The 12,889-nt window shown below is 42.7% G+C and overlaps 1 protein-coding gene across 1 annotated transcript in view; it reads right to left on the reverse strand.

Moving 5' to 3' along the window:
• Window positions 1-12,889, reverse strand: part of DOCK1 (dedicator of cytokinesis 1) — a 421,618-nt gene that overhangs the window by 324,713 nt on the left and 84,016 nt on the right. The window contains exons 7-9 of the mRNA XM_069753948.1: window positions 10,914-11,049; window positions 6,650-6,804; window positions 1,530-1,611 (exon numbers count right to left, since the gene is read on the reverse strand). Coding sequence (XP_069610049.1) covers window positions 1,530-1,611; window positions 6,650-6,804; window positions 10,914-11,049 — 373 coding nt within the window. The remainder of the gene's footprint in view (window positions 1-1,529; window positions 1,612-6,649; window positions 6,805-10,913; window positions 11,050-12,889) is intronic.

Raw genomic sequence — 12,889 nt, forward strand, 5'->3', positions numbered from 1 at the left:
CCGTAGATGCCGGCGGGTCAGTACATTTGAGTAGTTCCTGTCCACGGCCTGACAGAACGGACCCGGACTGTGGCCCAAGGATGCATGAAGCTATATGCTCATCTCTAGTACAGTCCATTGTCTTTATGAAAATAAAAACGAACAGAAGTCTACCTAAAGACCAGAGACACTTTCGCATTATTTAGTTTTTTGTTCATTTGCTTTCTAAATGCAAAAGTGAGAAACTTTCTAAATAATCTTCATTAACATTTTCCTACTATACTGGTGCAGAGTCTGTGCAACTCCTGCACTTAGCTGGCTGTTCTGCTCCTGACTCTGACGTCTCGCTCTCCAGTCTTCATGGAGGGAGGATGGTATATGCTTTACAGAGGAGGGGATGAGATCACACAGGCTATATATGAGGACCCGTGATGGACTCTGCAGGAGGAAGGCAGGAGTTCAACACATCCTCTTCCGCCTTACAAAATATCAGCACATGAAAGCAAATCCCTCCCGAGTTGTAGAAGTAGTACAGAAATGAAGCTAAGCTCGTACATTAGCGCTAGAAAAGACAACAGCATCCCAGACACCCAGCTCACATCCAGTAACAGAAAAATCAACTAATGGATTAAGGCAGTGTTCCCCAACTCCGGTCCTCAAAAGCCACCAACAGGTCATGTTTTCAGGATTTCCTTAGTATTGCACAGGTGATAATTGCATCGCATGGACAGGCAAGCATTCAATAACCTGTGCAATACTAAGGAAATCCTCAAAACACGACCTGTTGGTGGCTCTTGAGGATCGGAGTTGGGGAACACTGGATTAAGGTATGGAGATTACTGCCTGACACTGCAACTTTTTTTTTTTTTTACCTCCGGGTACCAATTGACTTTTTTTTTTTTCCAATGTGAAAAGGGGTTGTTACCTCGTAGAAAACTTTCTTTCATACCCAACAGTAGCATATTTAAAGAACAGAGTATTACAGATCCTCTCCATGTCTGCCACAGCCCTGGTCTCTTCTTTGTCTACGGGGCTGTCAAAGTGACATCGGCGCTGCAGACAAATCAGTCAGCTCCTGCTGTCTACATGGTGAAAGATACTGACCTGACTGATTGGCTGCAGCAATGTCAACATGAGGTCAGTGCTGCAAACCAACAGAAATCGAGGAAGAGGCAGAGACTGCAAATAAGGCCGGGATCACACAGGCGAGAAACTGGCACGAGTCTCGCTTCTCAATACCCGGCACTGGGACCGGAGCGTTCAGCTGGATAGAAATACATGCAGCAGCACGCTCCGGTACCACTGCCGCGCATTGAGATGAGAGACTCGTGCAAGTTTCCCGCACGTGTGACCCCGGCCTAATACACCGTTTGTTTGCAACTACCTATGATTTAAAGATTTCTGTAGGGAACAATCCCTTTAAGTCAGCCACGTCTCTTCCGATACAGTAGGGTTACTTGGAGACTTAGAAGAGCCTTTATTTCCAAGCAAACAAATCCGTTCTATTAGTTTCTGGCCATCTTGCCGTAATACCTATAATAATAACTTACCGTGAAAACGGCTCGCAGATTGTGTAGCCTCTCGATGTCTTTCGGCAGGCCAGAACTTGACCAGCGCACCAAGTAGTTTTCACTGAAAACAAGTGAAGTAATGCATTAAAAAATGAAGGAAATGTATCTCCAGATTTTTATTTTAGTAAATAAATCATTGGTAGAACACAATAAGACCCTGCCACATTATCCAGCTCCAAAAACTTTCATCCCTGCGGTCCAAATATTTACCAATCACCAGAACGAGAAGTATAGGAAAGAAACAAGGACCGAAAATGTTCAATTATCCACTTTGTACAGAAACTGCAGGTCGGGATCCTTATTTCTCTGAACGACCCATTAAGAACAATGGCTCCGGCTTTTGAGCACTGTGATTAATTCTCGGCCGTCCATCATTCGTGACATTATTAATGGCGGTAATGCCGGTCACCAGTGAGGCTTACAGTAAAGAAGTCGCTGTGACACATTTTCTCCAAAATCAGGAATTGCTTTTGGATAATGATTTGATGGTCCTGCAACAACTAGACTACTTCCAGTAAAAAGGAGAAATGCCGGCTCTCCCGAAATGTCCCGTCCGGTAAAAAATTACTTGTACAGCACTTTTTTTTTTTGACCAGGACATAATTTGATAAAAGAACAAATATTGAACATTCAAATAACTTTTTATTATACAAAAATAAAATTTTATCCAGTGGAACTTTAACACCCCTCTAAACCTAACAACCTACCCACAGACTCGCCCTATGCCTGTGTGCACTCGTCGCCCATTTTTGCTCACGCACCCCGCCATCGGTGATACTTTTGTTACCATTTTATGCTCATTCTCCTTTTTTCCATATATTTTCTTAGTCTACGTTCAGCATTGTGCAGCGCAGCGTCAGGCGCAGCCGCGGCGACGCATGCGTCATGCGCCCCTATATTTAACATGGGGGGCGCATGGACATGCGTTGTCTTGCGTTTTGTGACGCATGCATCATTTTGGCGCAACTGTCAGGGCGCAGAGGACACTACATGATGCAGTTTTTTCTGCTCCAAAAATCATGCAAAAACTGAACGCATGTGTCACAAAACCCTGCGTTGTGCATGCGTTTTGCATGCGTTGTGGGTTGTGTTGCCGTCGCTGCGCCACACAACGCAAATGTGAAAGTAGCCTTACTTATTTGAGAAACTTTCCCACTGCTTTAAGAGTTTATAACTTAATCCCATGTTTCATTTTAGTAATGCAGAGCACATGGAAAAATAATTACTATATATTTTTTCTGTACTTACTGTAAAATTACTTTGAGATTTTCTACTCAAAAAAAAAAATCAAAAGTGCTTTAGATGGGAAGCGATCGTTAAACTAATGACATTAATTTCGGATGCTTGCTTTAATTACTAGTTGGTGATTGGGATTTATTAACTAGTTATGAACTGTGAAGAAGTTTCCAGAAGTCTTTTTCCCTTCATTAACTTTCAATTATATTTGATTAATCTACAAAAGTTAAAAGGCGGGGGAGGGGAAGTTTATATCATTTTTTTTTCCAGATTCATAGATGGGACTTCTCACGACAGGGACAAGCAAAACTTTTTCACAGCATTGCTTTATTGACGACTTATTAGTCATTGCTAGGAACAACGTCAGACGTTTGGTTATGGCTGTGCCTGGTACTGCGGCTCAGTAAAATAATGTAACACTGAGCTACAGTACCAGGCACAGACGCTGCCAGTTAAAGTGGTTATCAGGGACAATGATTTATTTATTTTTTTACTATGGGCTTAAGAACTAACAGGCAGGTAGTTGCCACCTACCTGTCTATTGTGCCAGGCGGCGCTCTATGTTAGCTGAGAGTGGCCACAGACCACTTCTGCCAACGATTCAGCGGCTTGTTCAGATGTCACCGACAAAGAAGCAGCTTCTCTTCCGCTCTGCTCTGTGGATGGGGTGTGACTGCTGAAGTCATGCTGATTAACAGCTGGCTCCCTGCAACCTAACTGCGGGGAGCCAGCTGTCAATTAATATGAGAGAAGAGTGGAAGAGGAAGAGCCTCTCTGTTGAGGTGGAGCAGCTGAATCACCGGCAGGAGCGGTTTATGACCGCTATGTGCAGCATCGGCTATAACAGGTAGGTAGTTAGCAACTACCTGGCTATGTTTTTTGTTTTTGTCTTTTTTTTTTTTTTTACTAACGAGCCTAAAAACTAAGACCTGGATAAACCCTTTAAGAAGCAATGGCCCCGATCCCTCATGACCGGTGATTTTATTATCTTGATGAGGGGATAGAGAAGGAGACCATAAACTAAAACATAACTTTTAATATATTGACAAAAACTGGATAAATCATACAAAGAACACAAAGTGATAAAGTGCTAGTGCAAAAGTTATCAGTGCTCAGTAAAAAAAAAATGGTTTGATCTCAACAATGTTGAACTTGTTCTCTGCCGGTCGCAGGTACGCAGAAGCATAGAAGATGACTATGTAAAACTGGGGAGGGGGAATTTCTGATACCCCCTGTCGTGCCCCTGCCCTTACAAGGACGGTCCCCAAGTAAAGCTACTAAGATGCACCCACCAGATTGTGTAAGGTCTCCCTACATGTTTCCTCCCCCTTTTGAGGGATTCATCAGAGGAGTACCAGGCTTTAATCTGACAGGCTCTGACACAATTAGCTGGACTTGACATGCGGGTCACCTGCCAATGCGGGAACTCTTAGCTCCCCACATACTATTTCCTCCCCGGAGGAATGTGCACACGGCTTTGGAGGAAGCATTGTGCATAGAGCGATACTGAAGGTAGAATTAGTAAAATGCCGTTTCCACCTTCTCAGGGGTCCAGGCAGCTGACTGTCCGTGAATACACATAGTGCATTGTAGAACATAACTCTAAATAAGCCCCATTAATGACTGCGGTGCAAACTCATTAGGTGTTTATGGGGCAAACAAAGTATGCAAACGAATCCTGCTGCATCACAAACGTAGATTAGAGACCACTATTAGCATATATGGGGTTAAAGCGTATGTAAAAAATAAAAATAAAAAGGTCTCTGGGGTCAGAAGGCACACTAACTTGCTGCTGATATAACTTTTTTGTCTTTCTGCAGGCAGAGCATAGAAAGGGGGAGGCTCCTGCTGCAGCCGGTTAGGATGGCGTTCACATGCTGATTTTTGCCTCTTTTTTATGCAAAATCAAAAGCTGCTTTTTACAGCAAATGCTATGAGATTTCAGAGATCTCTTCACGCACATTGCTTTTTATTCCTGATAAATTTGGAAAACTCCTTTTTAAAAAAAAATTGCAGCATGTAACTTCTTTAAGCATTTTTGCAGCTTTTATCACCCATAGAAAGCAATGGGTAAGTCGCCATCATTTTTTTGCACCAGTTTTAGCGGAAAAAACACATACAGCGAGGTATGAAATCCATTTATTTTTGTGATTGGAAACCAAAATGTCTTGGTCTCCTCACATGAGAATGGTAGTTAGGGTTAGAACAATTTAATTTAAATTAGTGATGTGATAAAGTAAACAATTGCCTAAAGGTACCTTCACACTAAACGATATCGCTAGCGATCCGTGACGTTGCAGCGTCCTGGCTAGCGATATCGTTCAGTTTGACACGCAGCAGCGATCAGAATCCTGCTGTGATGTCGTTGGTCGGAGCGAACTTTATTTGGTCGCTGGATCTCCCGCTGACATCGCTGAATCGGCGTGTGTGACACCGATTCAGCGATGTCTTCGCTGGTAACCAGGGTAAACATCGGGTTACTAAGCGCAGGGCCGCGCTTAGTAACCCGATGTTTACCCTGGTTACCATCCTAAAAGTAAAAAAAAAAAAAAAACGCTTCATACTTACCTTCCGCTGTCTGTCCTCCGGCGCTGTGCTTTCCTGCACTCACTGTGAGCACAGCGGCCGGAAAGCAGAGCGGTGACGTCACCGCTCTGCTTTCCGGCTGGCCGGCGTTGACAGTGCAGAGGAAAGCAGAGCGCCGGAGGACAGACAGCGGAAGGTAAGTATGTAGTGTTTGTTTTTTTAACGTTTACGCTGGTAACCATGGTAAACATCGGGTTACTAAGCGCGCCCCTGCGCTTAGTAACCCGATGTTTACCCTGGTTACCGGGGACCTCGGGATCGTTGGTCGCTGGAGAGCTGTCTGTGTGACAGCTCTCCAGCGACCAAACAGCGACGCTGCAGCGATCGGCATCGTTGTCGGTATCGCTGCAGCGTCGCTCAGTGTGAAGGTACCTTTACAGCTACAATAAGGAGGGAGGACGGTGCTTATCTATTAAGATTTCTTTGTAGATTGTCATTGCACGAGTAGCTGGGATATTTCTTTATTTTACTGCATTTTCTTTGTTTTACTGCTTCCTTTAAACAAAGTATAAAAAAAAAAAAAAAAGTTCTGCAACTTTCTAAACTACTTTGTGTCTTAACTCCGCTGCTATTTTCAAGATCAAGGTCAGTGTATTAATGGAAACATTCTTGGTTATGTTTAGAGGCTGAAAACGTATACTGACCTTCTCCTACTCATATTGACGATTTGTTACTATGTATCAGTCAAGGTAATCGGGTTTGAAGCACAACAAACATCTCTCCCTCTCTATCATGGCCTCCGGGCTCAAACATGTCATCTTAGCTAATACATTGTAACAAACTGAAGCCATGTGAGGAAAACAAGGGCGGTACAGCTACCTCAGCCTCTGAATGCAAAAAAAGGTTTCCATTTACTGACCGAAACAAAGAAAAACAAGCACAAAAAGTAAATGGAACGGCTGCCCCTTCGTTTTCAGGATCGATGAAGGTCCCCTGGGTCAGATTCTAATTGATCATAAATTGATAACATCTCCTAGTGACATGCCATCACTTTATAAAATGAAAGGGACCCTTAAATGGGTTGCCCGGGCAAAATAAAAAAAAAATAAATCAAGTGCTCTTCACCTACTAGAGCCCACCTTCAAGCTCCTTGACCCTTACACAGAAAGAGGGTCACTGCACAACCAGCAGCGGACCCATTGTGGCCTGTGATTGGCTGCAGTGGTCAGGTGACGTAAGCAGCGCTCCTGACCCACCCACTGTCTCTCTCCACTGTAGCCAATTAGCGGCCACTGACTGGCTGCAGCCTTTCTGTATTCCCCAGGAGCGCCACTTGCCTGATGAACTTGGACTCCAAGGTGTCATAGAGCGACATTAAAACTTCAGCGTCCTCTCCGATTTTGCAGACCACATTTTTTAAATTGACAAACAATGCAAAAGATGGAGTGGCTGCAAACTTCGCTTGTCTGTTGATGTCATTCTGCTTTTGGGACTAAATATATGAGAAACACAAAAAGAATAAAGAAATAAATTACTAAAATAAAAAACACCATGAAATACTAACATTGCAGTTAATAAACATTATGACTGTCAATTCAGGTAAAATGTGTAATTTTTTCTTTTTTGTAGTCTGGATGGTCATTACATAGTCCTATTTATTAAAGGGGCTGTCCAGGCTTGGGGCGAAAGTCTGCAGTCACATGGAGTGACTGCAGACATGGGAATCTTCACAGTGCGCAAACTGCGACTGTCAGGATTCTACGGTGCAGGGAGTGGGCGATCGTCAGCATGCGGTCACGTACTGACTAGATGTGCGCAGCCTCGCTCGCTCAATACAAGTGAATTAGGTGATGCCGGACACGTCTAGTTGGGATGTGGCCAGAAGTATGCAATAATACATAATCGCCAGATGAAAGCTCTGGCACTGGAGAATCCTGACAGTACACAGTGCATGAAATGTCAGGATTCAAAAGTCTGCAGTTATAGAGTGACTGCAGACTTTATCAACAAGCCTGGAAAAATCAAAATAAAAGAAATAAAAATATAAAATGCTTTTAAAATTGTCGGAAGACCCAGAATCGAGAAATGCCCAAAAACATTACGTTGCATTTTTAGGTTTTCCATTTAGCAATATAAACCTAGGTCTTGTAGTATCTGCTTAGCCTGATGTAACTGCCTGCTACAGAAGGGGCGCCGCTGTGTGGAAGGTGGTCTCACTGTGACCACTAGTTAGGAGAAGGGGGCTGCTGTGGCTATTAACAAAAAAAAAAAGTGGAAATTGTAGGTTCTCTGACTATTTAGAAAGGAGACAGAGTTCCACAAGTTTATTATGACGTTAGCTCTTTGTTTTGTATTGATTATCGAGGTTTTGCGAGTTCCAATAACAGGGTTCTTCTCTAATTTCTATTTTGCGAGAGGAGGGACAGCGGCGTGGAGCTGTGGGAGCATTGAGAAAGTCTATGTTCACTCAAAGCGACATTGGCCGGAGGGATCCGGCGCAGTCTATACAGTATTCAGCAGTATCGTGGAATAAAGAGCACTGAATTTAAAGATGAGTGACGCAAGTTTTTTCTTCAATTTTCAGCCTTTGTCATCTCACTCGCTGCCTATTCAGAGTGCAGCAGTCAAAAGGAGTTTGACATGGGCTGCTGCGCTCTGCATGGGCAGTAAGCGAGATGACGTCCTCATACAGAACAAAGGAGCAGACAAACTCATGAGTGAGATGACGTCATCATACAGAACAAAGGAGCAGACGACAAACTCATGAGTGAGATGACATCATCATACAGAACAAAGGAGCAGACGACAAACTCATGAGTGAGATGACATCATCATACAGAACAAAGGAGCAGACGACAAACTCATGAGTGAGATGACATCATCATACAGAACAAAGGAGCAGACGACAAACTCATGAGTGAGATGACATCATCATACAGAACAAAGGAGCAGACGACAAACTCATGAGTGAGATGACATCATCATACAGAACAAAGGAGCAGACGACAAACTCATGAGTGAGATGACATCATCATACAGAACAAAGGAGCAGACGACAAACTCATGAGTGAGATGACATCATCATACAGAACAAAGGAGCAGACGACAAACTCATGAGTGAGATGACATCATCATACAGAACAAAGGAGCAGACGACAAACTCATGAGTGAGATGACATCATCATACAGAACAAAGGAGCAGACGACAAACTCATGAGTGAGATGACATCATCATACAGAACAAAGGAGCAGACGACAAACTCATGAGTGAGATGACATCATCATACAGAACAAAGGAGCAGACGACAAACTCATGAGTGAGATGACATCATCATACAGAACAAAGGAGCAGACGACAAACTCATGAGTGAGATGACATCATCATACAGAACAAAGGAGCAGACGACAAACTCATGAGTGAGATGACATCATCATACAGAACAAAGGAGCAGACGACAAACTCATGAGTGAGATGACATCATCATACAGAACAAAGGAGCAGACGACAAACTCATGAGTGAGATGACATCATCATACAGAACAAAGGAGCAGACGACAAACTCATGAGTGAGATGACATCATCATACAGAACAAAGGAGCAGATGACAAACTCATCTTCGCTGTTGCGCTCCGCCTAGGACCAAAGGCCCAGCCCTGGATGTCCAAGCAACCACTGGCTGCTTTAGCAATCTATATCACAAGCTGCCAGCCACGCACTCCCTGCATCGCTTCATAGAATTTGGTACCGTTGAGGAGGCCAAAATGTCAAGTGATATTTAGGCCAGATTCACACTTGCCTTTTTTTTTTTTTTTTTTTAAGTACATACAGTGGCTTGTGAAAATATTCACCCCCCTTGGCAGTTTTCGTGTTTTGTTACTTCACAGGTTTTTTTTTTTGAGGGTTTGCATCAATTCATGTAAAGAACATGTCTACAACTGTGAACATTTGGTTTTCTTTTTATTGTGAAAAAAAAACAATAAAAAGGACAACATAATTGAAAACTTCAGGTCAGGTGTGTATAAGTATTCACCTCCCCCAAAAGTCAGTAGTTTGTAGAGCCTCCTTTTGCGGCAATTACAGCTGCAAGTCGCTTTGGATAAGTCTCTATGAGCTTTCCACATCTTGCCACTGGACATTTTGCCCATTACTCAAGACAAAACTGCTCCGGCTCCTTCAAGTTAGATGGTTTCCTCTGGTGAACAGCAATCTTCAAGTCTGACAACAGATTCCCAATTGGCTTAAAGTTTGGGTTTTGACTAGGCCACTCCAAAACATATCCACGTTTCCCGTTAAACCACTTGAGTGTTGCTTTAGCAGTATGCTTTTGGTCATTGTCTTGCTGAAAGGTGAACCTCTCTCCGAGTCTGAAATCACTAACTGACATACAGGTTTTACTCAAGAATATCCCTGTTTTTCACACCATCCATCTTCCCATTGACTTGAACCGTTTGCCCTGTCCCTGCTGCTGAAAAACATCCCCATGGCATGAAGCTGCCACCACCATGTTTCACTGTGGGGATCGTGTTATTGGAGTGATGAGCTGTGTTGGTTTACCCTGGTAGCCAAAAAGTTCAATTTTGGTCTCATCTGACCATAGCACTTTCCTATAAACATTTGGGCAGTCTCCCACATGTATTTTGGCAAACTCAAAATAAGCCTTACAATTTGTGTAAGTAAAGGCTTTTTTCTGCCCACTCTTCCATAAAGGCCACCTCTATGGAGTGTACGGCTTATTGTGGTATGACAGATACTCCAGTCTCTGCTTGGGAACTCTGCAGCTCCTTCAGGGTTACCTTTGCTCTCTGTGCTGCCTCCCTGATTAATGTCCTCCTTGCTCAGGCTGAGAGTTTGGTGGGCGATCCTCTCATGGTAGGTTTGTTGTGGTGCCACGTTCTTTCCCTTTGATGATAATGGATTTGATGGTGCTCCGGGGGATCATTACCGATTGGGATATTTTTTTTTTTTTTTATAACCCAAACCTGACTTGTACTACTCAACAACTTTATCCCTGACTTGTTTGGACATCTCCTTGTCTTCATGGTGTTTGGTTAGTGCTGGCTCTTGCTTAATGGTGTTGTAGCCTCTGTGGCCTTTCAGAAAATGTGTGTATATACTGACAGACCATGTGACACTTCGATAGTAAAAGGAAGCCCACCTGTGTACAAAGCATGTGACTTATGAAAGTAATTGCTTGCACCAGAAATTTTTTGGAACATCATAACAAAAGGGGTGAATACATATGCACATGACAATTTTTAGTTATTTTAATCACTTCAGCAACTTAGACTATTTATTGCTGATGTTTCACACACAAATCAGATTACAAAAATATTTATACACAGGTTGTAATGTAACAAAATAGGTAAAAAGACAAGAGGGGCTATATACTTTTGCAACCCACTGTATGTGATCATTATTATAGCATTTCCTTCTCAACTAGTATCGTACATTGTGTTCCATACTGTGTATTAATTGAGATACTCAAACTTGGAGTTGACTCGTACACATGACTACAGATTTGTCTCGAACCGATGTAGACAGCATGGGTTTGAGGTTTTTTTTAAGCAACATAAAAGTTATTTAAATATGGTAACACTTACCTTTTCTTCTTGGATTCTTTCCTCGACCTGTTTTGATGCAATCTCATGTGCCTGGAAGAGGTTTATTGTACTGGTCTGCTCAGGGTCTAGGATATTACCATCCTCATCTCGAACCACCAAGTCCAAATCAAGAATCCTAGGGAAAAAAAGCAAAGAGATACAAATGATGCAAAAAGAGTGAATTTAACAGTTCTGCACAAGCAACTGTTCATAACCAACATGACACATAATAAATTAATGACAAAGTGCAGGAAAACAAAAAGAATATGGAAAAAGAAGCGAATGGGAAAATAAAAGGCGAAGAAGGTAGAAAGAAAAAAGGTTAAGATGAGAGGTGAGAGGAGGTAAAGGGAAGGAACACAAAAGTGGATGAGGAATAAATGGTGAAAGGGAAATATGCAAGAAGGAGAGAAAGGGGGTGTGGGTCAGGATGGAAAGAAAGAATAAATGAAAAGGTGGGTAAGAGGCAGAGGGAAAAAACAAAAGGTCTGGGGGACGGAAAGGTCAAGAGGGTGGACGGAAAGGTTGAGAACAGAGAGAGAAGCCAGGGCAGGGCAAAGCGCAAGGGCAGGGCAAAGCGCAAGGGCAGGGCAAAGCGCAAGGGCAGGGCAAAGCGCAAGGGCAGGGCAAAGCGCAAGGGCAGGGCAAAGCGCAAGGGCAGGGCAAAGCGCATGGGCAGGGCAAAGCGCATGACAAAAAGCGAAGGGCAGGACAAAAAGGGAAGGACAGGACAAAAAGGGAAGGACAGGACAAAAAGGGAAGGACAGGACAAAAAGGGAAGGACAGGACAAAAAGGGAAGGACAGGACAAAAAGGGAAGGACAGGACAAAAAGGGAAGGACAGGACAAAAAGGGAAGGACAGGACAAAAAGGGAAGGACAGGACAAAAAGGGAAGGACAGGACAAAAAGGGAAGGACAGGACAAAAAGGGAAGGACAGGACAAAAAGGGAAGAACACAGCAAAAAGGGAAGGACACGGCAAAAAGGGAAGGACACGACAAAAGGAATTGAAGCGACCAAGAAAATAAAAAATATATTACAAAATTATCTAAAAAAGTGCAAGACTGATACAGTAAATTGAACAGGCTGTAATAATCAGCCTTTTCTGTAGATCTCTCAGAGGGTTGTAAACCGAATTTTCCTGCCTAAACTTAGCGTTGTGATTATGTCTTGTAATATGAAGAATGCATATGTCCTAGATGAAGTATAAACATTGTATTTCGGAGCCTCAGAGGATATCGCATCCATTACTTCTTGGGAGCAGAAGATGCTTCTCGGCAAGCCTTGTTGCCATTTGTCAGAAGTTTTAGAACAAAACAAATTCTCAAGATGTTCGCTCCTGTTTGAACAAGGAGCATCTGGAGGCTAGGCAAACTTTAAGCAAATACATTGGCAGATGGTAAGACACAATAACAAACAAGGAATTCATTAATTGAGAAGAAGGTTAGGCTTTAAATTCTTTATTATGAATAGAATCAAGGATCTGTCTCAAAACTGTTTCCATGCAAAGCAAAAGCCGGTCATGAGAAATGCAAAACTGCCATATCACACCGAAGCACGCACTAAATTAGATTTTCATGAAGGAGTCTGACTGTTAAAGGCTAAAAGGCAAAACGCATACCTAAACATCAGCCACCCCCAGAAAGGTAACCGTCTGGCTATAATAAATGACAAAATATTCATGAATGATAATCACTGTATCCACAGATAAGTAAATCACTCAACTACATTAGGTTCGGAAGAGAAACTCTAGCTACAAGTTTACAGTAAAAGTTCCACAATACAAAGACACATGCAAACAAGCATAAGCAATGATATTAATAAACTACCTCTTACATCAGAAAACATTCTGACATTGGGAAATTATTTTATTTACTCAGAGCTTTGTTCAAACTGAAATGTTTTCAGATGATTTTGCCAGTTCTTAAAGCACCAATCCAATGTTTTAGGTTTTTCTGTTCCCAAAGAGCTGGAGTG

This window comes from Ranitomeya imitator, chromosome 2, assembly GCF_032444005.1.
Source record: "Ranitomeya imitator isolate aRanImi1 chromosome 2, aRanImi1.pri, whole genome shotgun sequence".
Taxonomy (NCBI): Eukaryota; Metazoa; Chordata; class Amphibia; order Anura; family Dendrobatidae; genus Ranitomeya; species Ranitomeya imitator.